The 27395-nt window shown below is 45.7% G+C and overlaps 2 protein-coding genes across 3 annotated transcripts in view; one reads left to right on the top strand and one right to left on the bottom strand.

The window, feature by feature from the left end:
- CNNM1 (cyclin and CBS domain divalent metal cation transport mediator 1) overlaps positions 1-14769 on the top strand; it is a 59173-nt gene extending 44404 nt beyond the window's left edge. For both annotated transcript variants that reach the window (XM_029932352.1, XM_029932353.1), the window contains 4 exons: positions 9185-9368; positions 9521-9670; positions 11276-11377; positions 12316-14769. In XM_029932352.1, the coding sequence (XP_029788212.1) occupies positions 9185-9368; positions 9521-9670; positions 11276-11377; positions 12316-12395 (516 nt within the window). In that variant the 3' untranslated portion in view covers positions 12396-14769. The remainder of the gene's footprint in view (positions 1-9184; positions 9369-9520; positions 9671-11275; positions 11378-12315) is intronic.
- A 2781-nt stretch (positions 14770-17550) lies between these two features.
- The window catches only part of GOT1 (glutamic-oxaloacetic transaminase 1), a 24696-nt gene continuing 14851 nt past the window's right edge, over positions 17551-27395 (bottom strand). Inside the window, exons 3-9 of the mRNA XM_029932354.1 lie at positions 24960-25083; positions 24175-24287; positions 23826-23930; positions 21937-22087; positions 21694-21859; positions 20759-20901; positions 17551-18398 (exon numbers count right to left, since the gene is read on the bottom strand). Of these exons, the coding sequence (XP_029788214.1) occupies positions 18259-18398; positions 20759-20901; positions 21694-21859; positions 21937-22087; positions 23826-23930; positions 24175-24287; positions 24960-25083 (942 nt within the window). The 3' untranslated portion in view covers positions 17551-18258. The remainder of the gene's footprint in view (positions 18399-20758; positions 20902-21693; positions 21860-21936; positions 22088-23825; positions 23931-24174; positions 24288-24959; positions 25084-27395) is intronic.

Below are 27395 nucleotides of genomic sequence, written 5' to 3' on the forward strand. Positions count from 1 at the left end.
CAGTTGGTAAATCTTGCCCAGTTGCAGGCTGGATTATGAGGGATGTATTTATTGCAAAGGTGAGAGGAGGCCCTCTCCTTCTGTCCAGAACACAAGCTCTGATAATTTGAGTGTGCACTGGCTGGCTTTCCGTGCTCCGGAACTCTGCGGACACCCTGAGTTGCAGATAGAAACATGAAGATAGAAAGTTACCAAAGGAGAGGCTGAGCCTGGAAGGTGGGGTGGGATCATAACTGTTGGCGGGGTGCTCTGTGCACGTGCTTTGTGGCTCCTTTCACCCTGTCAGGTAGATACTACTGTCATTCCCATTTTAGAGATGAAGACATTGGAGCTTGAGGAGTCTAAGGTCATATGGCTGGTGAGTGGCAGAGCTAAGCAACCTCTCTGTCTCCAGAGTCCAAGCCCTCAAAACCCCAGGCTTTAGGAAGAGTTGTGGGAAGTCAGAGTTGAAGGAGCCCCAGGGAGAAATGACTTGTGGGAACTAACCCAGCAAGACTCATGGGTGTGTATGACTGGGGACACGTAACAAATCTGATGTGACAGTAAATTTAAGCCTCAGAAAACTGAAGTCCATGATTCTCCTCCCTGCCTCCTTGTCCTGAAGCCCTCTCATTACAGGCCTTCCTCAGAAGTGGAGGCAGGAAAAAAATGGGAACAGAAAAACTCTACTGGGCTAGCTTTTACTGGTTTGTAGTACTGGTCACACAGTTTGTGGGAAAAGAACTTGAAAGTCACAATATGAGTAAGTGGCTCAACAAATATTGGCTGAATACCTACTCTATGCTTGGTATGGACAAGATAATATGTTGAACAAGACCGTAAGCTCCTGCCTTTCTAGAGTTTCTATGCTGGGAGGGGGGCAGAGAGAATAAACAAGTAACCGAATCGTGAAGAACCTAATTCCAGGGAGTGCTAAAGGCAAGGAAGGTAACAAACAGGGTTGTGGGATAAACAGTGATTGGGCGGAGCCGGCAAGGGGACTGCTTTAGAAATGGTTATCAGAGCAGGCTGACAAAATGCCATTTTTACTGGGACCTGAAGGGGGAGGTGGGGAGAAGATTCAAGAGAGGAACCACACAGGCAGGAAAGAGCTCAGTGGTTCACAGATCTGAGTGCTGGTATGCAGCGTGCAAAGACAGAGGCCAGTGTGGAACGACAGTGGACAGTCAGCAGCATGTCATCTGGCATCTTTAGGCCAGCGGAAGGCACTTAATTCTGTAAGCGCACTGGGAATTTTCATTACGTTTGTTTCTCGGGTCTTTCCATTTGTATTAGTTCAAGCTGCCATAACACATAGTCATAGACTGGGCAGCTTAAACAACAAACACTTCTTTCTCGAAGTCCTGGGGGCTGGAAGTCCAGGTTCAAGGAACCAGCAGACCCAGTGTCTGCTGAGAACCCACGTTCTGGTTTGCAAATAACCATCTTCTCCTTGTATCCTCATGTGGTGGGAAAACACAAAGACAGGAAGCAAGTTGTCTTCTTATTAGGACACTAATTCCATTCATGAGGGCTCCACCCTCAGGACCTAACTGCTTCCGAAGGTGCCCCCTCCACATATGGTCACACGGGGGGTGGGGGGAGTTAAGATTTCAGCATAGGAATTTGGAGCAGGGCAGAGACACAGACTTTCAGTCCCTAATGCTATTTATATCCTAAGGTTAGGAAATCAATATGAGGATTTGGCTTGCTGGTTTGGGGAGGAAAATGAGTGAGAATTTGAGGCATCCTATTTAATGAGCAACTGTGGTGAGCCCAGACTTTTCAGGAACATCTTTAGGTGTGCCTAGATTGGGGAGCACTTTCGGGAGACAGAATTGACAGCTCCACAAAGAGGAATGTGTTAAGATGGATACTTGGCATTGAGTTTGTAAGGATTTTCTTGAAACTTATGCATGAGCATATGGATATCCATGCCTAGAACATAAGGAAGGAGACATTCTACAGCTAATGAGGAACATAAAAGGAAAGTGGCTTTCCTGATGTTGAGAACCCCAGACTCCAAGTCAGTTCTCAGGTGCAGGTGTCATCCTTTTGGTCAGGCCAGAGGACTTTGCTGTGACCCGGAGAGGCTAAGCAGCACAGAACAAGGTAGTTTTTCTCACCTCGACATTTTGACGCTGAGAAGACTAAATGTCAAAAGTAGAAGTTGAGGGGAGGCTAGAAACTAGTTCAAAGTGTTATTCAGGAACCTCCTTCAAAGCATGGCCCCAGTCTCTTAAAAACTTCAATTGTAACAAATTTTTCCTAACTTAGGGAGTTTAAGCTCTTGTTTGAAGGTGCATGTGTTTTATTTTGGTGCTGGTTTTCTGTCTGTTTTTTAAAATATAAGTTAAGTTGATGCCTTAGACTAAAGTTAAAAATTCCCTTTGCTGATGGAATAGACTTGTATTAGGGCTGCTATTTTATTCCCCTCACCCACCTGTCCCTCCTACCTTTTTAACAGAGGGAGAGCCTGAGAGCCTTTGAGGAAGCCAAAGACTGTGCAACAGGGGTGTCCTTATGGCCCAAGCTCCTGTGACTGGCTGCAGGGAGAGCTTGCAAGGGGTTTTCATGTCCAGCATAAGTTCCAGAACATTATTAAGCCCACAAGTAATTTGACTTTAAGATAAGCTACAAAATTAGAAGCGTGTATCTAACGATTATCTGGGAGAGATATTAAAGCCATGATTAGTCATAGTTAGTAAACTATGAATGAAGGTACCAAAGAATCCTTACAAATTTTTTAACAATGGATTTTGTAAATATCATTATTAAACTAAGACTATTTGGCAGGTTTCTTATAGTCTAGATTGTGTAACCGTGACCAAAATGCCCCATCACCATCTGGTGGCAGAATCCCTAAACTGCAGGATGGTGTTGTGAGGGATGAACGTCATTAAATGATAGGAGACATCACACTGCTTGAAGGTTACCTGCTGGACACATTGGCTGCCAAGTCAAGATGTCCAAAAGGGTACACTTACTTCTGGATAGTTTCAAGGTAAGCAGGTCTCCATTCCCTTTGTAATTTAGAGGATGCTTGACTTCGTAACTGGCCACAATTTGAACTCAACCTGCACTAAGAAATGCCTGTATCTACAGTAATAAAGAGAATAAAAACCTGTTGGCTGTTGAGCAGTGGTCTGACTTACTCAGTGAGCCAATCAGTAAGTATTTGTTGAGCATTAATGAGGGTTCTGGACACCAGGGAGTAAGAAATATAAAACCTATCCTCTGCATAATGAGGAGCTTAGAATCTAGTTAGAGAGAAGAAATATAGGTTAAGCAATAGTGACCAATCCAGGGCGTTACCTAATTAAGAGTTTGCATGACACTTATTTTAAGTACTGTATTGTTGCAAATGTACTAGACCCTTAAGAATTAGTAAAGACTAGGAGGAGGGATACCAATAACAGGCGTATGGAAGGCAAGTAAGCACATTCAAGGGACTGTGAAGAGAAGCTGAGCTGGCCCAGTGACTCTGTGTGCACGAGCAGTGGGAACACCATTGGCCATAAGGCCAGATTATCAAAAGCGGGCAGAGAGATTCAGGCTGATCTGCTAGACCTTTGCTGCCCAACACAGTAGCCGGTAGCCACATGGGGCTGCAGAGTACATGAAATATGGCTCGTCCAAATTGATGTGCCGTACATGTAAAATACACGTTGGCTTCTAAGGACTTAGTACAAAAACAGAATGAGAAATTCCTCATTGATAATTTTATATTGATTCCATGTTGAAGTGAAATTGTTTTGGATATGTCGGGTTAAGCAAAACACTATTAAAATTAATTTCACCTATTTGATTTTACTTATTTTTAATGTGACTGCTAGAGAATTTTCAATTACCTACATGACTCACATTATATTTCTGTTGGACAGTACTGTTTTAGATAGAAAGAAATTCTCAGATGGTTGAACAAGAGAAGCAAGGTGATGAAAAGTAATGCTTGAACCAAAATTTAAAAGCTAAAAAAAAATAATAATAAAAGAACGGAATTTAAAAAAATAGTAATGCTTGAATCTAGAAATGCAGCTGGGGGGACGTTGGTTCCCGAACACATTTTCTAGAGTGGTGCCTTGTCAACAATTTCTTTTCAGGTGACAGACTGACATGGCAGTAGTTTATGATTCTGTTGTTGTTGTTGTTGTTGTTGTTGTTTTTCAAAAGAGGAAGCATTGTGAAAACAAGGCTGCGAGACTTAGGGAGAAGGTAACCAGTGGGTAGTGCCTTTCCGTTTACACAACCACACACTAACAGGCCCCCTAACCTCTGCCCACCCCCAGCCTCTGCCCGGACCCCTGTACTGGGCAGCCACCCCCAAACCCCCTAAACAGAGCCCTGCTTCTTCCCTCTAAGGTTGGGTCCTGGCTGTAGCTGTCCAAATCTTCCCTCTAACATCATTGACAAGTGGTTATTTACGATCTGTGTAAATGCCTCCATGACAGGGAACTCAGTACCTTCTAAGGAAGGAATACATTTACTCAGGATTGTTACCAGATGTAATACTTTATTCCCAGCTCATTCTTTTGCTCCAAAACAATGCTTAAAGAGGGTTAGAGTTCCCGGATCCTTGCTTCCATGTTCCTGGAGGAACATACCACATTTTATTAAGCACAAAGAGAGAACGGTACAGCTCACTGTGCATGTGGCCTGGACAGAACCTGTCCAAAAATAAACTAAATACAGCACTTTGCAGCACTCCGGAGAGGCTTCAGGCTTGCGCACCACAGCTAATGTACCAACTGAGCCCACGAATCCATCTCACAGTCAAAGGAAAACACACCCCCTTCCTTTTCCCTTCCTCTCATCTTCCCATCACTTAACATCTCTTCTTTTCCTTCTTCTTTTTCTCATTGTCCCTACTTGGAATCTCCTTCCTTCCACTACTTTGTCTTTTGCTTTATTTTCTTAGTTAAGTATTTACTTCCCTAAGACTTCATCCATCCTTGACAGCACCTCCACTCACTCCTACTCCGGGGGCAGGACCATTGCTCCTGCCCCCTCCCCACCTCACGATGTGCCTTGCACAGTTTAGATGAAATGAGATGATAGGTTTGACCCCTCTCTTTGAAGTGTATGTGCATTATAGAGTTAACTTGTGAGACATGGGTGTGGGCATGTTTTAAACAGTCATTGCTAACAGGTGGATGGCAAGTTCAGTGGCGTTATCTCATTGTTGCTGGGCCTCTGCTACAGGACCAGAGGGGTTGATGATTTGGCCAGGGTTTCCCAGCTTGAAAGTGGCAACACTGGGACTAAACTAGAAGCCAAATCTAAACTAACTAGTTAACCCAAAAAGAGTCATATCAAGTACACAACTGAGCTTGTTAAGAGTCATTTAGGAAATGTTTCTCTCCTTCAAGCCAGAAGAACCTGTAAGACTCCAAAGAAAGCTTCACCTTTGGGAAGCCCATGGACACATTAGAGAATTGGGTTTGATGATGACACTGGTTCCACCTGTGTGCCAGCTGCTTTTCAGTCATCAGATGCCTAGAGACCCCAAGCTACAAAGCAGTTATTGGGGCACCTTTCCTAAAGGATTGTGAAAGGCAACCTAGAGCAGCCTAGTACATATCCACTCAGTGTACAGAGCCCAGGCTGAGATCATTTTCCCTGAAGAGCAAGAGTAAAGGACTTTGAACTAAAATATCCGGGTTGCAGGGGCACCATTGTTAGAATCTGGAGTTTCTCCTTCAGAAAACTTGGCTCTCCACAGTCTCCCTTCCCCCCACCATCTCCCTGGCTCCAAAGAGTGAATAGCACTTTCCCAGGCAAAATCCATACAGTGGAGATGGTGCCCTGGCTAGGACTCTGAAAGCTTGCTAACTGTCACACTGTAAGCAATCCCTCAACATTACTGGACCTCATTTTCTTATTTGTAAAATAGGGATCCCAGGAGCCCCATGCCTACCCAACACAGTCTCTATGAACAGCAAAGGAGATAACACATCCCTAAGTGTTCTGTAATCCATAATATACCCTATGGATGGAAGGTTCCACCCTCATACCCCAACCTCTCCCTGCAAGAGCAAGCTCTTAGGGGTTAGTCACACTAGCACAAGAGCTCTTCCCCACGTGTGACAGCCTAGTGTCAGTTCCAGCTCTAGGAAATTTATACCATGTCTGGTAATATATATGATTTCCAAAAATGAATAACCTAATAATGTTTTAAATAAGACTTTAAAAAGAGATTGCAAGCCAATTCAGTGAAAAACCAGTAAGGCATGAGTTATTTACTGTAAGTAAATAATAAATTTATCTGTGAGCTTCCTGGTCATAAAAGCAAAGAGGGAAAACATAGTGGACATTTGTGTTCTCATCCAGTATATCATTTATCTAGAGAAAGGAGCTTTCTCCTGGCAGTAATTTCTCAAAGGATTTATCAAATGGATTACTATAGGACTATAGAAGACATCAAAAAAAAAATAGTACATATTGGCTTCATCTATAAGTTTTGCCAGAGTTTATGTTCTTCATATGGAGCTTTTTTAGTTCAGCCCTATACACAAGCTGGGGGTCCACTATGAAAGTTGAACATCAGTGAAGGCAATTATTAAGAGGAACGAAGATAATAATTGGTTACAGGGGCGTTTCCAAGAGTCCAAAGCATTGGACTCACCCGTGGTGAGCATTGGGGTCACCTGGTGAGCTTTAAATACTCCAGATGTCTGTGCCCCACTCTCAGAGATTTGGATATAATTACTTAAGGGTGTTGCCTGGCTATCAGGATATCTTAAAGCTTCCCAAGTGATTTGAATGTGCTGCCAAGGTTGAGAAACACTGTCCCAGGAGGCGCAAATAATTAGCATGTCACTTTGATCCTTTCTCTGAAACACTGCAAGTCCCTGAACCTTCCACATGGGCAGCATCACAGTCAATTGGTGGTGAAACCTCTAATCCGTGCCTGATGTTCTGTGATTGACTCAAGGTAAGGTTTTAGTCTAGGGTAGGCTCCAGAGTTGACATCTCTTGGGGAAATTTTGGGACCTGATTTCTCTTTTCACTTCCCATCAGAGGGGGCTGAAAAGTCTACAGTAGCATTGAATCTATTGAAGACTTTAGGCAAATGCTAAGTTGAGACCCCCCCCCCATCACTGCATGCTGTAAAGCATAGAACATATTATTTTGGCCTAAAAAATATCAAAGCCAGTTAACACTTTGCCATTTTATCCATTTGAATCCTTAAAGGACTCAAAACCTGAGTGGGAGGACTGTCTCTGATTTTAACTTGGTCTTAGGTCAGTGGTGCTTGGAGTGCAGTCTCCAAACCCGCCGCATCAGCATCACCTGAGAGCTCGTGAGACCTGCAAACTGTCAGGTCCTACCCCAGACCAAGCAAATTAGGAACCCTGAGAATGGGGCCCAGCAATCTTGTCTTTAATGAGTCCTCCAGGTGATTCTGATGCTGAAGTTTGAGAATCACAGTTTTAAACTATCAAGAGAACTATATTTGTCCCCCATGATGGGCAATAGTATAGCTAGAAACTTGGGATCTCTGCATGTGGGTGTCCCATACGAAATGCAAAAAAAAAGACATGCATTCCTAATGGGTGTTTTGTGATTAGATTAGTTGTGCTTGGAATTTGCTTGATCCTCATGCAAGACATCCTGAAGTTTGTTAGAGAAGAAAAGATTGATAATGTTCAAAAGTCATAAGTTTCCAACTTGAGGGAAAATAGATTTCTCTTTATGAAGAGGAATCACTGCCTGAATAGTTGTTGAGGCTAGAATTTTGGTAAAGATTATAACCTAACATTCAGGCTGAGTGCTAAATAATTTTTAAACATTTTGGGGTAATTGGAGGACCACAGGATCTAGAAAATGTAGGAGGAACATTAGAGGATAATGAAGCAGAATAAAATACTCAATAAAAATGACCAGAGCAACAGAAAAGAAAGGAGAAACATGGGTGGATGAGGAAGGCAGAAGTGGGACAAGCCAGAGGTGATGGAGAGTCACCCCTCCCCCCTCAAGTGTGTGAGTGCTGAGCAGTCTAGGATTGACTCCATGCCTTTGGTTTGAGTGTCACACACAGCCCCCAGGGAGGCCAGGCATCTGAGCCACCGGGGAAAGGAGGGTCTGGGGAAAAGGTGCCAGAGAGTCGGCTGTTGACAAGGGACCACTGTTGAAAGAGCCCTTGCCAGATAGCAAGCCAGCCTCAAGCCGCCTCTGTTCCAGTGTGGAACTCTTAACCATTCCCTCTCCTATGGCCAGCCACACAGCCTAGCTGTTCCAACATGTAATACCAATCCTGCCCCAAAAGGAAAGAGAAGGAACATGAGCAGTTTGTGGTTTTGCCAGTTCTCTAGCTAAATGCAATTAAGAAGAAGGAAAACATTTGAGGTGACCGTAGTGCTTGGGAAGACATGGTGTGGCACTCTGTGCCATTGTCACTTTTCACCCCATGCCATTCATTGACTCGTGGTAGCACATTTCTATCATGGATGGCGCAAAAACACTTTTACTGGAACCAAGGATATGACACATGAGACTGCAACATATACCCAGAGAACAGAGATGACAGATTAGCCTCTCTGTATTCCAGAGAAGACATTTGAAACATGTTTTTTTCCTTCCTGGAATTATGGAAATTCCCTTCTGGTCTGACTAAGCCTGATCCTCCAGATGCTTTTACTTCTGGGTGAGGCTTGACACATCAGGAAAATCACTAGGAGGACTCCCATGATCTGATGAAGCAACTCGGAGACCTCTGCTGTAGGCCTTTCCCACATAGGAGCATGATCCCACATCCGGAGACAGGCCAAGTCCAAGTGAGAAGTGACTGTGCGCTCCCAGGCCTCACCTCCAGCTTCCCGACAGCGGGACAGGGAGCAGCGAAGCATCTCTCACTATGCTCCCTGCTGACCCTTAGGAAGAGGGCCCCTGGCAAGAGTGGAAGCACATATTTAAAACTTCTCTGTGGGCAAGTACTCTGCTACCTGAAGGTACCCTCCAACCTCCCCTGAGTCTGAGAAGCCTTGGCTCCTCCAAGGCTACTGTAGGAGTTCAGAACCAATAAAAATGACAGTGGGGACTCATTGTCCCTCAACTACTAGGCCCGTACAGCTTGGGAAAGGACCCAGTTCATAGATCCTTGTTTAGTAGGGCTACTTCTGAGCTTGCAGAGGTTGACCACATCCAGGGAGGGCTCTGCCCAGCTCCTCTTGAGCTTCCTACCCTCTCTGCCTCTTCTTTCTAGATCACTCGGCAGCAGTACCAGAATGCACTCACTGCCTGCCACATGGACAGCTCACCCCAATCTCCCGACATGGAGGCCTTTGCTGACGGAGACTCTACCAAGGCTCCTACGACCCGGGGGACACCCCAGACCCCCAAGGACGACCCTGCCATCACCCTTCTGAGCAACAGGAACAGCCTACCGTGTAAGTCAGTTGGGTGGATGGGCTGGGCTGCCATGGGGTGAGGGCAGCCCCCCTTCCTCCCCTGACCCTGCCCAGAGCTGCCATCCTATACCAGGTGGAGACGCAGGTCTTCTCATAGAACAGATTGGTCACACGCTTACTGTCCTCCCCAGGCAGCCACTCAGATGGGCTGAGAAGCCCCGGCGAGGTCGTGTACCTGAGGATGGAGGAGATGGCCTTCACCCAGGAAGAAATGACGGACCTGGAGGAACAGAGCACACAGCAGCTCTCACTGTCTTCTGCAGCTGTTCCTACGACAGCAGGTCAGGGAGGGAAGCTGGGGTCATCGCCATCGGGCACTGGGATGGCCCAGGGAAAACCAGCGAGGGACCCCAGCCCCCGTAATATTACCACCTCCTCACACAGTGAGTGAGGGAAGAGAAACTCACACTTAGTAAGTGCCGACCCCTCATCAGGCCTGTCGATCCATTCTCCCAGGAGGACAATGTGGAGGGTGGTGTTAGGAGCTAGGTTTCTACCTGGATTCAGATCTTGGCTCCTTCATTTAGGAGCTATGCGATCTTCAGCAAGTTATGTTAACCTAAGATTCTGTTTCCTTATCTTTACAGATAAGTTTCTTCCTTATGTTAACAAATGTAAATCATGGTGGCTGGGTCATGGGGTAGCTTGGGACATAAATGAGATAGCTTATATGGAGGGCATACAATGGTGCATGGTACCATGCTCTAAATACTAGGTAGTTCTGACGAGACCTGCCTTCCAGATGAGGAACCTGAAGTCAGCCAGCACTCTCACTGAGGGGGCTCTTCCCTTCCTTTGGGCCAGAGGTGATCTGTAGAACTTGTCCTGAGCTCTGAGAGCATATCACCTCTGAGTCTCCCAATGCTCTGCCTTGGCCGTGGTGTTGCTCTGAGCTCCCCATGTCCCACCTGTACTGACATCCTCCTGTACTTGCCCCCTGGTACTTACTCCCCCGGGTCATCAGCAGTGCCTGTGCCCCCACACCTGACCTCCCAGACCTGTCCCAGTTCATAGTATGAGACCCCTCGAGTGCTCATCAATTCTTGCAGTCAGGAAGACAACATATTTGAACTTGTGGCCAACTCAGAATATCTGGGACATACATAATCGCCATGCAAGGACCCGAATTTAGAACTGATGTTCTTTTTCTCCCTCACACACTGAACTTAGTAGCTAAAGCATGTAGCAAGAAATTGTACCAAAGGAATAAGAATAAAGAAGGTAGTCTTTGGATATCATGTAGTCCATTTTCCTTATGTGACATGGGGACCTTGCATGAGGACCCTGACGCCCTGAGAAAGGACTTGTCTGGTCTATATACCACTAAAAGCAGGATCAGCCTCATGGCTTTGCATGCAGTGCTGTTTCCACCACCCCATTCTGCCTCCCAGGTCAGGCTCTTACCTCACTGGCATTAAGGGTCTGGGCCTCTTCCTGTCTTTGAGATTCTGTGCCTGTCTAAATCCCCACCGGGTTTCAGGGGAGAAGATTCAGACATGTGCTTGTTACTGAGTCCTGTGATTTCCCAGGGCCTGAGTAAGTATCAGTATCCCCACTTCAGAGTCCTCACATGTGCTTTTTTTGTCTGGCAAAGATACTGAACAGAGAACATCTTGTCCTCTTCATCTCTCTCCTGCCAAATAACATTTGCATTGTTAGATTCTCACTCCTGGTCTCTTTGTTCCTTTTGTGGCACTAAACTGCTCCTTGCTAACCAATGAGAGCCAACAGCTTCCTGGACACCCCCCCCTGTTACAGCCACCACTGCCTTGGCTCTGGTTTTGAACTTTCATCTGCTGAGGAACATCAATCAGAAACACCCTTCCTAGATTCCTGGGTGTGTAGGTTGGGAAGACTTGAGTTCTTTCTTCTTTCCTTTCTCTCAGCATCAGATAGTGAATGTTGTAATATCAACCTGGACACAGAGACCAGCCCCTGCAGTAGCGACTTTGAGGAAACCGTGGGGAAGAAGCTGCTGAGAACCTTGAGTGAGTAGCTCTTCACCTAGTTGAAAGCCTCACACCAGCTAGTTAGAAAAATCATGTTGGGATATTACCCCTGGAGGAAGAATCATTGACTCCTTGTGGGAATCTAATGAGGTGTAATCATGGAAATCTGTAATGGGGATTGGGCCATTCAGTCTCATTCAGTTGGTCTTCTTCTAGAACAGGAGCCTGCAAGCCATGGCCATGGCCAAATCCTGGCCTCCCTCTCCTGCCTGTTCTTGTAAATAAAGACTTATCGGGTCGTAGACCCATTTGTTATCTATGGCCACAATAGCAGAGTTGAGCACATGCAACAGGGACCAAATGGCCTGCAAAACCTGTAAGATTTACTATCTGGTCCTTTAATGAAAGAATTTGTGTCCAAGAGACTCAGTAGAAAGAAAAGCAGTATCTTTCATGAAAGGAAGCCAATAGCAGAAAAATACTCCTTCCTACAAACAACAGAGCTGGGAACCCATTGCCCTTCCATCCTTGAGGGCAATTATATGATTACCCCGCCTGCCCCAATGCAGAAGGAAGGTTGTTTCCAAGCTCCAGAATGTAGGTGTGTGGGAATGGCTCCCAGAACACCCACCAAAACCCCGGCTCATGGAACACCAAAGGCTGAGAGACCAGCCCCCTCTCAGAAGGTGTCTGCCCGGCAGCTGGGCCTTCAGGGGACGGAAGGCCATGGTTCTGAGGCATTGCCTGGCTTTACTCGGTCCTCTCAGGAAATCTCGCCGCCGGCACCAGCCTGGCGTCTTGGACATGTCATCCCAGGTAGCTGTAAATAAGCTGGTATCAACACCAGCATGCAATGCAGACTACTTGATGCAAAGCTACCAAGGATTTCATCACCATTTCTGCATCCGGTTTGGAGAGAGGACGTATCAAGGAATGTCCTCCCAGCCAGAGATTGATCCTTACAAATTGTTTTTCAGGTGGTCGAAAAAGGAAGAGGTCGCCCGATGGAGAGAGAGCCTCTGAGGAGAACTCCAATTTAATGCCTCTGATCACATGACGGGGCAGACAGCGTTTGCTGGGTATGTGAGATTCCAGAGCTTTGAGGGAGAACCCGCCCTCCCATCTTCCGTGTCTCCCGAGGCCTCCCGTAGGTGACAGAGCATTCTGCTTTCCATCCACCTCTTCACCCCCAGCTGTCAGTTTGGCAGATTTCCCCTTGCTGCCTCCAGTTTGACTCAGAGCCTTGCTGTGCCCATCATGGATGGAGGGGCCTCTGGTGGAACATGCTAGAAATGATCTTCTCCACAGCACAGTCTGGGACTGGAGAAGAAATGACCCTACGCTGACAGTGCCACTATGGGACCCCTGACTCCCTTTTTGTTCTTTGGGATCCCCTCATGCCATATTTCATGCTTAGCTTAGCTCAGAAGGCGCCACTGGAAGACAGGCACATAGGCGGCTGGAGCAGCGGGTATGAAGGTCAGTTCAGGAGATACACCAAGAGTTTCGCCAGGACTTTAGAGCTGTGGGACTCGGCTATAGTGGCATGTGATGTTACAGAACAGAAAACTGTTGGTGACCAGTTTCCTGTTAGATAAGGATTCTAGCAGCCTGGAAAGTGAGTCTCGGCTGGAATGGAAAGACAATAAGATGGAACATCAAGTCACCGTTTTCCCCAGGGACACATCTTTTTGGCTCCCTATCAGCAGTCATCAATCCATCAATAAATCTGCTCTGGAAGAGGAGGATCAGAGAGCAGAAACCCAGTTGGGAGCCAGAGATGGAATTTCAGGTTTTAAGTTCAAATCAAAGCAAGCAAACAAACAAAAACTTATGGAGAAAAATTCTAAGCTGTTAAAGCAAGTTTAGCCATGACAAACCAAAGAGTGCCCAGGTCAGCCAAGAAGGATGCAGGCTCTCATGGGACTTCAATGTGCATTAAACAGGAACATTGAAGAATCGCTGTCTTTTTTCATCCATTCCCTCCACTCCACTCCTTACTCCTCCCCAGCAGGTCAGCTAAGTGTACTTCATTCCAAGAGCTTACCAGATCTTTTTTCACCTGATGTCGGGGCATATGCAATTCCAAGTGTGGCCACCAGATGGCGGGATAACTCCACATACCTACTTTAAGACTAAAATCCCTAATCATGTAGATCACTAACTATATAGCCTACCAACCTTTGGGAAAATGTGGAAGTAAGTGAAGTTTGTCTTTAGGACACCTGTCTCCCTTTCTATCTCCCATTCCTTGAGTTCCCTCAGTCAAGGATCCAGGGATCCCCTGCTGCCTGCTCAATCTCCAAACCATTCCCAAATCTTTCCCTGGCGTATACTATCCAGGCTTACCCTCCTTTCCCCCCAAACCCTTACTCCCACCCCCACCCCCACCCTCGACCCATTCAATCAGTAATCACATGGAGAGGGCGACTGATAATTCATTCCTTTGGGTTATTTGCATCTCAAAAGAAAATGCTTACCCATAGGAACCTTTAACTCAGGGGTTCTTAATTTAGGGGTCAGTCACCCCAGGGGGTCCATTATTGGACTTCAGAGGGTCTGTGAAACCCCTAGTACTGTCAGAATTTAGTGTGTGTGTTATTATGAGTGTTTTTCAGAGGGCTAATAGTTTCATGAGAATCTCAAAGAGTTTAAAAACCACTATTTTAACGTAGTGGAACTTCCAGCCCAAAGTTTCTGCAGTGCAGAGCAAAGTGAATAGTGGGCAGTTCGAGACAGATAGACATGGTCTTCTCTAGTGTCTAGCAGATCGATGGAGAAAGCTAGGACCCGCCAAAAAGTGGAAGTCTTCAGAGATCCTTGGCACACCCTAGGGTACTGTACCACACCCCCACCCATGTTTGTCCCAGTTTCCCACCAAACCAGAGCAGATGCTGCAGACAGGAGGGCCACAGCATTTGGAAGTAAAGCCTTTCCCGCTGGAGATGCCCTTTCCAGCAATGTATGCCTGACTTCTCACCCCTTGCCCGGCTCTGCCTGAGGCTCAGCAGTGCATGACTCCCAGGTAACTCCACAGCGACCACCCACTCCCAACATCTATTCTTGCCTAATAGGAATTGGCAAAGTGTCAGCCCTTGGTGCTGGGCACCTCAAACCCAAACCAGTGAACACTGAGTTTCAAACAAGAACTGTCGTCGTGCAGTCTTCCTGCCCAGCTGGCCACTGGCCCAAGGGGGCCTGCCTGGCTAGTCTTCCTGTCATTACCGCTTAGGCCACGGGGCTCAGGCCACTGCTGTTGCACACATCCATCCCTTTGCAAAATCCCAAGGAGCCTGTCACCACTCCCTTCCCTATTCCCCGCTCTGTTCCCTAAGATCTTCTTCAGGTTAAAGAAGTTAAAAAAAAAAAAAAAGATTTTAAGATAAAGCATTATGAAGGCTTAATAAATTGTAAATAATTTTTAAATAAAATGGAAATGCTTTTCCTGGAATATTTTTCTTGCCCCTGAAATATATCAGTTCTAAAGTGGTTTCACGTTTGAGATGCGGGTTGGGCTGGAGCACACATCACCTGAGGGCCACCTGCTTCAAGAGGCAAGGCTCTGAATGCCAGGTGCAAAGCTGTACTTGCGGTTACAGGAAAGCACTGGTGTTCTGCTTTGGGGGCCAGATGGGTAAGGTTTTGCTGCAGCAAATTCCAGCAATGGAAAGTAAAACCCAAGTGAGAAGCCCAACTGTGAACGAAGATGAGAAGTACTAAGCCGATAACGAGAAGGGGCTGGTATTTGTTGAACCCACATGATAGGTGAGGCACTGGGCAGGGTGCCTTCCAAGTTCAAAGTCTTGGGGGACCAGACCTGGGAAAGCCCCTGAAACAATGTGTTGGTCACACTGGCTCACTTCTGCAGACCCTCCAGAGAGGAGCCAAAGTGACACAAATCCAGTGGTCTCCAACGAAAGGCTGGGAAAAGAAACAGGGGAGAGAGCCAGGCATATTGATCAATTTTCAACCAACCAATGCAGGAAGGAGGGAAAAGCCAGACAGGTAAGAGGGGTGTTTGGGCATTTAACATCTTTGTGGAAGGAACGCTGGGATTTGACACAATACAAATTTCTCCAACCAGTACCAAGGTCAGTTAGTGGCCTATGGACAATTTAAGATTCTCCAGTCTGTTAACCTTACTAGCAATAATAAGAAGTGACAGTATCAGCTGTTTTGGTGAGGTCTTTATGTGCCAAGTATTGTGCTAGGTATACATTTACTCATTTCTGTCCCAAATCCCCCCGTGAAGATGTTAGTCTGTGAAACAGGATCTGAGCCATTTAGTGGCTTGCTCAAGGTTACACAGCCAGGAAGTGGCAGGGCCTGGAGGTGAGTGCCCTCCTCCTGAGCAGAGGAACCGTCCTACCTCTGCACTTCAAGGTGCACACCTGCCTGAGAGGTCCTGAGAAGCCATGCAGCAAAGGAATCTATGGAACTAAGCCCAGCTTTTCCCAAACTTAACACAAAACGCTTTTTCAGGTGAACATGGGAAAAATGGAACACACTGAGAGAAATGCTAGCCTATAAGCCGGGGCAGAATGAGGGCCAAATTCCCATTGATGGGGGCTTTCTTTTATGCAAAAAATATTTTAGCGTTTAAAGAAGGGACATTCTGGTTTAAAGAAGTGTTTTTAACCATTTTTTTGTACTAGTGTCTTCCCCCAAGAGAAAAATTAAATTTAAATTCTCCCTAACAAGAGAATGGAAATGCTAAGAACTGAGACTTTGTGGGGTAGGACTGTGCTTCGGAGGGCCGCACACCATTTTACTCTGACTTTTTTGCTCCCTTCGTGGTACTGTCACCCTGTTGAGAATTCCTGGCCTAAAGCTGTGCTTGGAGATGACAGAAGAGTGACAGCACGTAGGATTACTGAGCCCGGCTTTGTGTCTTCCTTTACGAATGACCAGCATCTTTAAATGGGAAGAACAAATACTGAGGGAAAGGAACATAGAGCAGGAGGTACTGAAGAGCTGAGTGGAGGTCGTCTCTTCAAATCCGTTCACACCCACCAGCCCCAATCACACAGTGATCTCCGAACGACTGCCTGGGATCCAGCTGGATCCTGAAGGGTCTGGGAACCGTATCCTGTGCAGAAACACTGAAGAAGCGGGGGAGGGAAGAGTTTCATGGAAAAGCAAAAACAAGGAACAACTGTGACTTTCAACTATTTGAAAGGTCAGTCCTAAATGCCAATAGACGGTGTCCATTGTCTAAAAGGGGGGGGGAAGGGGGATGGGGGAGCAGGACAGACAGAGATCAAATTCTGGATAAAGGCAAAGGTCTTTTTCATTAAGGTCCTCCAAAAAAAATAATAATAATAAATAATTAAGGTGCTCCACCAGTAGAATGGGATGCTTCATCAACTACTGGAAGAATCCATCTCCCACCCAGTCCAGTTGCAAAGGAGGAGTCAGGATTGATACAGAACAGACTGCCACACTGGGGGAGACAGACTAGAGCTGATAAGACCCCAATCATCGCCCAGGATTGTAGAATTTTAGAACAACTCAAAGGCATTTCAGAAAGGAGTAGATCCTGTTATAGTGTTATCTTTCAATATTTAAAAACTCCAAGTAGTAGCCCTCTTAAGACTCAAAGTCTTCAAAACTGTCATTTGAGTCACTCGGACTCTCTGGAAAATGAGATTTATGTGGCTCTCGCTGTTTTGACAGACCTGGAAATCCCCCACCTGCAATGGGAAGGGCTGTGTTCTAGAATCACTCGGAGTGATGCCAACCCTTCCATGAATCCATGAAGTCCAGTTTCTTAAGTACAGAAGAAGACGGCTGGCCTTTAAAGGACAAGCCCACCAAACTACCAGAGCAAGGGGAGGCGAGGTCACTAAGGGGAGGCGAGGTCACTAAGGGGAGGCATGCTTCAAGAATGCATTTTAGTTTTATTCTTTAGCAACTAGCAAATCCCTCTATTCATTAAAAAAAATTTTTTTTTGTTTAGCGTTTTGTTTATTTTTGAGAGAGAGAGAGACAGCATGAGCATGGGAGGGTCAGAGAGAAGGAGACACAGAATCTGAAGCAGGCTCCAGGCTCTGAGCTGTCAGCACAGAGCCTGACACGAGGCTCGAACCCACGAACTGCGAGATCATGACCTGAGCTGAAGCTGGACACTCAACCGACTGAGCCACCCAGGAGCCCCTATTCATTTTTAAATGTGGGCTACAACCCATTAGTGGATCACAAAATCAATTCCATAGGTCTCAGTTAACTTTTATTTCTTTAGTGAAACAGAACACAATAAAATGGAAAAACATCAGAACGCACTGCTCCCAGCAAGGGTAAATACGGTTTTCTTAAACTTCTGTTTCCATTAACTGTGTGTGTGTGTGTGTGTGTGTGTGTGTGTGTGTGTGTGTGAGAGAGAGAGAGAGAGAGAGAGAGAGAGAGAGAGAGAGAGAGAGAGGTAAATCTAACCTTGTTCCCCCTAGAGAACTAGAGCTTAGCGCTAGGGACACAACCATGCAGAAAGAGCAGGAGACAGACACTCTGGGTAGAGATGACGAGTTTTAATGACACAGCCAACACTCACAAATCACGGCTGGCTCTTCTGAGAACTTGATCTTTGGGACAAGACTGTGCAGAGTCAAGCAATACACAGAAGCACATGAGCAACAGAGGCAACATTCTGGCTTCTAGTGAGGGGGCAAGATATCTATGTGTCATGATCAAAGTACCTTTTTATTCTTCTTAAATTAAAACCTTAATTTGCTCTGGCCTCCTAAGGGGCTCTAATCCCTGGCCCCCATTTCTTACAAGGGAAGCCCTCCTCACGTGGGGCCGCCTCACCAGAGCAGCCTCCAGCCTCTGGAGTCTCTTTCCGTGACACGCACAGCTAGGCTTGCACAGGCGGGGGACACACGAGACAGGGCCGCTTTGGTGACGCTGGTTGGGGAGGTGTTTCCTCACTGGATTTTGGTGACTGCTTCATGAATGGAGGTGGCCACATAATCTAGATTTTTAGTAGTTAAGCCACACATGTTGATCCGGCCACTTGGCAGCAGATAGATGTGCTTTTCCTTAACCAGATATTCAACCTGCTTGGCTGTTGAAAACCAAAAGAGATACAATGAGTGAGAGTAGTAAGAACCGTCTCAGCCGCTGGGGTCAGAGATCTCACAACAGTTTCAGGTTCCCTTCTTTCCTCCAACACAGAGAAGCAAAATAAAAGGAGATATTTTGCCCAAATAAAACATAGGGAAGTATGCTCAACTGATTCTGAAAACCACTTATTAGCTAACTTTCTAATCCCCAGGAAGTTTATTATGACTCCTCCTGATGGGAATTTTAATCTGGGACTACCTCTGACTGAAGACGCAGGTTACATTCACCAGAACCACCTCTTAACACAACCTTCAGACTTAAGAACATCCCATTGATACTAAAAGCTGGCTTGAAGTGCTTCCTTTATCTCTTCCTTAACCTTATTTGCTTATCCCCAGCACCTAGCAGCAACTGCCTTTGATGTTTCCTTTTCACAGCACATTGTACAAGGACCGGAGCTACAGATACTGGGGAAATGCTGTGCGCATGAACCAACAGGCTGAAAAACTGTCGAGTTGCTTGTGACCTGGCACTTCTCAGGTCCCTCGTTCAAACACACAGGAAGGCTTTCCCGCGTGTTTGCAGAAAAGCTCATGTTGGAAATAGGAAGGGACTGCCTATTTTTCTCTCATGCCACACTCCCTAGAGATTTCTCGTGTATTGCAAAGCCATGAGACAATTTTACTTGATTTTTCCATAAATAATTAGCATCCTTAATTAGCACCGTCGATTTGAGGGAATGGACTGAATGTTCTCGTCCCTGCAAAAGTCATATGTTGAAACCCTAACCCCTAATGTGATGGAATTAGGAGTTGGGGCCTCTGTAGGGTAGAGCAGTTTGGAACGCCATGAGGGCAGTGCTCACAACCCCAAGATCCAGAGTTGCACGCTCTACCAACTGAGCCAGCCAGGCACCCCAAGCCTGTTTTCTTTTTTTTAAATAAAGATGAAACCTCTCTACTTTTGTCAGGGAGGGAAGCATCATAGCTGAGAAAGTAAAGTTATAAACTCTTTCCCTAGAAAAAGGCCAATACACACATACACAGTGTTTAAAATATCATTTCAGGGGCTTCAGAGATCTCCTAGAGGACACCACAATGACAGGCTGCAATCCTCTCTTCTGATGGGCAAAGTGATAATAAAGGAAGCGCTGTGCATGAGCCCTTGTAGAACCCAGGTGGTGATAAATGTGGTTCACTGTACAATTCCTCCAACTGTTCTGTTTTAAAAGTTTTCCTAATAAAATTTTGGGAGAAAAAAAGTGTTTATCAAAAGGGTAAATAGTGCCAGGTGCTAAAAATACAACTTACGTGTTATGAGCACAGGTCTATTCTCACTGTTTTCCAATTCATAATAAAACCAATTTCCTACTCTGGAGAGTGGGGTAATATAACTATCTCACAGAGAGACATCCCTATCTCTGAGCCTCTAGAATACTGCTACTAAATACGACTTCCATTACACCTAACATTTTAAAAATTGCAAAGGATGACTTTGCTTATTCAGGTGAACTAACGCCCCATTCCAGAATTGGGAGGCCACCTGTGGCTAACTGAGCCATCCCTTTACTTTCTGGGTAGCCTCATTTTACCCCAAAGTATTTCCAGGGGTCTACAATACACAGTACCATCCTTCTTATATTGCCTTTGGCTTTTTCTGAGCCCATTTCACACAGGCGCTCTGACAGCCCTGGTTTACAGTGCTTCCCAGCACCCCTCATGGTCCCCTTGCTACCCAAGCCAGGCGTACCACTGTCCCCAGAACACAAGCTCCACACGCAGGGGGCAGCACATCTGCACCATGTGATCTGTGGCTTGGCTGGCAGGGGTTCAGAATCACCTATTAAATGAATGAATCCTCTATCATCAGAAAGGGCAGCCAATGGCTGATGTGCCCTACTGAGAGCTGACCAAGATCACGCATGGCTACCCACTAGATTTCCAATTGCCTCTCAACTCCAGCTACCAACCTAAGTTCTTATTTATGAAATGGAGAGGTAACTTTATAACCTCTTTTTGGGGAGCAATGCTCGGAGACTAGGAAAGACTTCTTAAGAAATCAGGTCCCTGAATAATCATGTATAATATTTATACTTAGGATTAAGGAAAGCCAAAAGGTACCTGAGCATTTATGAGAGACTTTTCATAAAGCAGGAGTCCAAGCTATAAATCCTATTACTTCAAGGCCCCCCAAAAATGAAAATATCTGAGTTATGGCTCCACAGATGGGTGGGACACATCGAGAAAACCTAACTTGTTCTGCTCAAAGTTATGGCTGACCAAACAAGTTAACAACCAAAGGGGCGGAACCCAAGAACACTGAGAGGAGGGAGCATTCCGGGTGGCTGGGGGGAACACTTACGGTTCAACCCAGTGAAGCTGAACATTCCAATTTGCTCAGTGATGTGGTTCCAGGTTCCAGGAGTCTTGAGGGCTTCTAAGCGTGCCCTGAGTTCAGATCTCATGGTCAGAATCCGGTCAGCCATTGTCTTCACATTACCTGTCCTGAGTGGACAGCAGTATAAATATTAGCCCAGACAGGATAGATGGCACACAGAAACATGTAGGTTTAAAAAACATAATTTAATCTGTACCTTGCCAATGAGATCACAACCTGGCTATGATCGTATGTGGAGGCCTAGATGGATAGATAAGCAGACCACAGAGAGACTTACCAGGCGGAAGGAAATAACTGAGCTTCTGATGGAGTTTATCACTAGTCGTAGGTATACTGGCTGTGATACTATTCATGTTTTAACCCAGATTTCACCTAGGAACTGACCCAGACGGGATAAGGTATTTTATCAGGCCTAATTAAGTAGACTACATATGTAGTAATCAGTAGTAGTAGTAGTAGACTACTACTTTTATGTAGACAGCTACTACATAAGAATTATTTCAAAATAAGGCAAAATATATGCAAACTGGATATGAATGAAGAGTCCCCAAGTTGTCCCACTAACTTGCAGTTGGATATTCTAGTCTATCAGAAATTCCTTCCTGTGTTTCCCAACTTTTAGTGCGGGAAGCCTGGGTGGTGGGAGAATATGGGAAACGCCCCTTCACTGAGTGCTTCCGATGTTCCTGGTGCTGGGATGTGTTATTCACATGCGTTGTGTTACGTTTGTGTGGGCAGGTGCCAGCCAGCCTTATTTTACAGAAATGTCTGCGACTCAAAGGGTTCAAAGTAATTTTGTCCTGTCTCTACCAAAATAAAAGGAAGAGACGGTTAAATGTGATGAGACAATTACCGTCCTACACTCCCACACCTCACCCATCAGGCTTTGCGCCCCTTACCATTCTTTGAAGAGCTCAGGGTTAGAGAGGGTAGAGGCCACAATTCGTGCGCCCTGAGCAGGGGGGTTGGACCAAGTAATTCGCACAATCTTCTCCATCTGGGAAAGGACCCGCAGGATGCTGTCAGGTTCTTTTGCAACCACGGTCAGATTGCCCACTCGCTCATCTAGAGGGAGGGACGAGAGTCAGCTGGGAGCTGTGGTGGGGTGGGGAGGGGGGGCTGTAACTCAGGAGAGCACTCACTGTAGAGCCCGAAGTTCTTGGAAAAGGACTGAGCACAGAAGAGCTCAAATCCTTCAGACACAAAATAGCGGACGGCCCAGGCGTCTTTCTCAAGGTCTCCAGATGCAAAGCCCTGATAGGCTGAGTCAAAGAAGGGGAACAGAAACCGGCGCTGTGAGGAAGGAAAGCGAGTCAGGCCAGGAGATCCTTCTGGAACCAACCTCAGACACCAGCCTTCCTTCCCCAGCTGGTGCCTGCACAAAATTCCTAACACTACGCATTTCTCCTATTGCTCCCCTTTCTGCATTCAGCCACCACTTACATCTGTTTCTCTGTTCAGCTAAATACAAACCAATAAATCTAACAATTTCAGCAAACCTTATTTTTTTAAAGTACATTCTCCTAGAGTGTCATGATGCCGCTTTGCCAAACAGCGTGCTTATTCGTGAGGCACAGACTAGTCCTATGCTCATGAAGGAATCTCTCCTCAGAATTCCCGGTGTAATAAGCTTAGTTAGCTTGGTCTCCCCAGGGCTCCCCAACAACCCCAGGCCTAGTCTCCTGGGCACTGGAGACAAAGCAGACCATGTAGTCCCTACTGTCACCTCTCCAACCTCCTCAAAGAACTCCCCACCACGGAACTTGCCCCTCCACAGACACCACCTCTATGCCCCCGACTGTCCAAGCCAGAGCCCAGGGTGCATCCTCCATTCCTCCCCCAGCAGCTCAGCCCTCACATCCAACCATATCCCAGTTCCTATCAGCCCCATCTCCTGGGAGCTTGAGAATCCTTTCAGGTCTGCTCCTGCCACTGACTTCACGCAGGTCCCCATCAGCTCCCACCCAGATCATGACAACAGCCTGCTACCTGCTCCCTACTTCTCTAACCTTGCCTCCCTTCGGTCCACTCCCTGCTACGTAGCCTGAGGACAACGCACATCTGCTCATAACACAGATGACAATGTTTTCCTGTAGCTCCACACTGCCCTCCGAATAATGCCCAACGGCTCAGCACAGGATCTCGCCCCCGTTTACCTTTAACTCACTCGTAACCTTTCGGCTGCACTGAGAATTCTTCTCAGTTCCTTACATGAGCCATGACTTCTGCCTTGGGCTTTGACCACACTCCTCCCTCTGTGGGGAACATTCCTTCCCTGCCAGCCCCCACCTGTCCTCATCCTTCAAGTTGCAATATGGCTTCTTCTGCCACTACTGCCCTCCCAACACACACAGACACACACACACACACACACACACACACACACACACACACTCCCCAAAGTCTGGGCTGTGTGCCTCCATGTAACCCCAGCAACGCCGCTGTCCCACAGTACTCGGCTGTCTGCCCAAACAGGCTGCATGCTCTCTGAGAGCAGAGACGGTCCCTGCTGTGCTCACTATTATATCCTCCGGGTGCCTGACACACAGCAGTTTCTCAATGAGTATTCTTTAAACACATTAAGGAAGAATATATACATTTTGAGCTAGAAATTCCAATCTAGAAAGTCATCCCAAGGAAATAATAAAAAGGAATCTTATACATAACTGTTCAGAAAAACAAGAAACCTGAGATCTAAATGTCCATGGATTGATTTAATTAATCCCTAATGGCACATAGCCATGCATGGAAAATGGTGCTATAAAACATTCCATGCCATGTAAAGAAATCCAAAGGAAAGACAAAGTATGTTACAAAACAGCATAAAGAAAATGATCCCATCTTTGTGAAATAAATACATTTACATGTGTAACATATTAACAATGGCTTTCTTTGGATAATTGGATTTACAGTTAATATTCATCTTCTTCTTTGGGCTTTTCTCCAAATTCTTCCATGAACAGGTATTGCTTTTGAATACATAAAATAATAATACATACTAGGTCTCGAGATGCTCTGAAAAGGCAGTTACCTTCATGACAGCGGCGATCTGCTTCCACTGCTCCGGAGTTGGGTCAGTCCCGGTCGGGTTGTGTGCACAGGCGTGGAGGACAAAGATGGAGAACTCGGGGGCATTCTGAGGGGAAGGAAGCTATGTCAGCCACAACACTAGCAGGAATATGGCAGGGGTGGAGGCCGTCAGAGTCAGTGGCACACTGGGCAAGGAGCAGCATTTTTCTTCCTTATGTGCTAACTGGGAAACCACCATCTGGTTTGGGTAGTTATGTTTCAGACTCTCTCCCTTATCAACTGATCCAAAGACCTTTCCCTGCTTCTGCTGACACCAGGGGGGTCTGTTTACTTTTCATCTAATCGCCCACCTCCAGATCATTCAGGAAACCCTGGAGATCGAGTCCTCTCTTCGCTGCATCCCAATAGTGATAGGACCGAATGTCTTTAAATCCAGCAGCAGAAAAGACACCATTATGATTCTCTGTAAGCAAAGGGGAAAAAGTTAAATGTTTTTACAAACACAGAAGCTTAATTGGAAAGGACACAAGTTAGCTTCAGAGCCCTCACAGGCTCAACATCGAGGTGAGGAATTATGACTTAGAAAAATGAGGGGCACCTGAGTGGCTCAGTCGGGTAGGCCTCTGACTTTAACTCAGATCATGATCTCACAGTTCGTGGGTTTGAGCCCCACATCAGGCTCTGTGCTGACAGCTGAGAACCTGGAGCCTGCTTTGGATTCTATCTCTCCCTTTCTCTCTGTCCCTCCCCTGTTCATGCTCTCTTTCTCTCTCAAAAATAAAAAAACATTAAAAAAAATAAGACTTAGAAAAATGATTGTAACCAAGAATAAGTTCAACTGGTCAGTCCTGCTAAACTTACATCTTACACCACAATGGGACTTCCTGTGTCTACATTTTATACCTCCTCTGTGAAGTTTCAACATCCGCTAAAATACAAGTCTACCAAGCGTCTTGATAACCGTATTCTGAACTGGAGCATCAGGTTACTCATGTACTGCCACAACCCACTGCTTGAGCCATTCCCAAACGTCAGTTGACCCAGGGCTGGGTTACATCTTCTGCATAAGCCGTGAGATTCATGAGGGTAATAGCCCCTGGCTCCTCTGTTTCTCCTCTACAGCTGAAGGACTCACCCCAGGTTGGTGAGGACACGTAGACAGGCGTGTCCTTGTTGTTCGTTCCATTGTACCATCGCGCTAAGAACTCAGCTCCGATTCGAAGTGCGCCTGTTCCCCCCAAAGACTGCACACCTCCCACCTGAAAGAGGAGAAGCAGGGTCACTGGTTGATAATGGTGAAGTCAGATGATTATTAGGAAAACTACAGTAACAACGAGCACTTACTTTGTGCCTGCTCTGTACGAAGCCCTGCAAATGTATTATCTTATCAAAACCTCACAGCTACATGAAGGAGACGCTATTATTCGCCTCATTATTTACAAATGAGGAAACTGAGGCTACGGGTAAATGAAGCACTTGGCTCAGTTACCAGCCTCTCAAGACAAGTTTCCTTACTTCCATGCATCTTAAAATGACCTCCCATGGGCAATAATAAAGAGCTCGGTCTTCCCATTTACACAATACTTTCACACACATTCTTATTCACCCTTGCACAATTCTATAAAGCAAGCTGTAGATCCCCAACTCATATATGAGGAAACCGATGCAGAGAAGGGTCTCCCAAAGGGCCGTGCGGCTGTGAGAGGCAGAGCTGGAAGAGATTCCAGGCCTTCTTGCTTCAGATCAGGTCACCTACCCTGCTTCTGCTGTTCTGCCTACATGCCTTCCCTTCCGCCCTCTCGCAATTCTTGGTAGGCTTTGACATGACTCAGTAGAGAAATGTCACAAATTGCTCAATATGTCTAAAGGATTAAGGAGAAAGAAAAAGATCACCCAAAAAAAAAATCTACCTAAATAAAAGGAAAGGCACAGCAATCTAACAACAGTGGCAACCTCTGGGGAGGGGCCTGGGATAGGGGAATAGTGATCACGGGGACTTTGGCCTAATGTGTAAGTGATTTTTTAAAATAAGGAGAATGTGTTATTTGCAACATTTTAAAATAATTTTTAAATTTATTTAGATGTCTGGGATTTGCAGTACAATAACTCACCTTTGGTGGGAGGGTACACAAAAGTGACCAAATACAGGTCACTGTTGAAACCCAGTGATGGGTACATGGGGGTTTGTTCATCACACTGAATTACCTACTTATGTTAATATTTGGAATTTTCCACAATAGAAAGGTTAAAAAAATCTTCCTAGACAAAGAAGAAAAGATCCTAAAATCTTTTTTTAAAAGATAACAAAGGAAAAAAATAGAAAAAAGGGAAACCAAGCTCGTTCATGAATATTGATACTCACTTTACAGATAAACATTAATGAACAGTATGAATCCAACAGTACACTAAAAAATACCCCTTTCTCAAGTGACAGTCATCCCATGATTATAAGATTAAGAGATATAAAATGCACCATGCCGCTAATGTACAGAAAACCCAAATGATCATGACAGATAAGAAAAGTGTAGCCATCCTGATCTTGATGCTCAGTAAAACAGGAAATAATGGATTCTTCTCGAAAATAACAGGAAAAATTCATTTAGCCGTGATGAATAAGTCAGCTTCTTGATGAACAATGAGTCATTAGCAGAAATTCTCTTTGAGCCAGGAACGAGGCAGTGACACCAATTATCACCAATTGTTATTATCTCCCAGTGTTCTATCTGTATGCAGAGGTCTGAGCATCTGTGAAAGAAAACTGTCTGAAATGTGAAACAGAACCCAAGTGGACGTTCCAGCAAATGACAAAGTGAGCGTAGTTGTGCACTGTAAAAAAGCAAGGGCAGCGAACTGGGTGAAAATGGTCAGTGCAGGTCACATGGGGCACACCAACTTCTGTGTTCTCCACAGTGATCCCTGCTGAGCCCCAGGGCCCTCCCACTACTTTAAAGGTTTTGCGGCCGCCTGGGTGGCTGAGTCAGTTAGACGGTTAGTCAGTGATGTTAAGCCATATGTGCATTTATTTTTCACGGACTTGTCATCAGCTAAGTTGAACGTCAACTTTATTCATTATCTCACATTTCAAACACCTAGTCAATTCTGGAAGGTGAATACTTTCTATATAGATGAGCAAGGCTTCCCTTGAACCTGGTGTTAAGTTATCACGGGTATACGACAGGTGTGTGTGGACATCAATGAAAATGTTCTCAGGTGTAATTTTGTATTTCCTTTCTCTCCCATTCCAAGATGCAAATTCATTAACTAAAAGAAGTTAGAAAGCCAGTACTTTAGATTGAAAACATGTTTGAAAAAGATAAACCCACTTCACTAACGTGAACGAATCCTTTTATGTAACACCTGACATCAAATTCTCAAGAGTTTATCATTTTTAAGCATATTGAATACTGGATGGCTTCAGTGAAATACAAACTGAATCAGCAATTAAAAGAAAGACACTGGGGGTGAATCCATAATGTATCCGTTTGTCATTCTGTGACCTGAACTTTGGGAAACTGCTCTGACGTCCAGGGAAGCTCGGCATTTGGAAGTGCGAAGTTCAGCAGGAACCAGG

Source organism: Suricata suricatta, chromosome 2, assembly GCF_006229205.1.
Source record: "Suricata suricatta isolate VVHF042 chromosome 2, meerkat_22Aug2017_6uvM2_HiC, whole genome shotgun sequence".
Lineage (NCBI taxonomy): Eukaryota > Metazoa > Chordata > Mammalia > Carnivora > Herpestidae > Suricata > Suricata suricatta.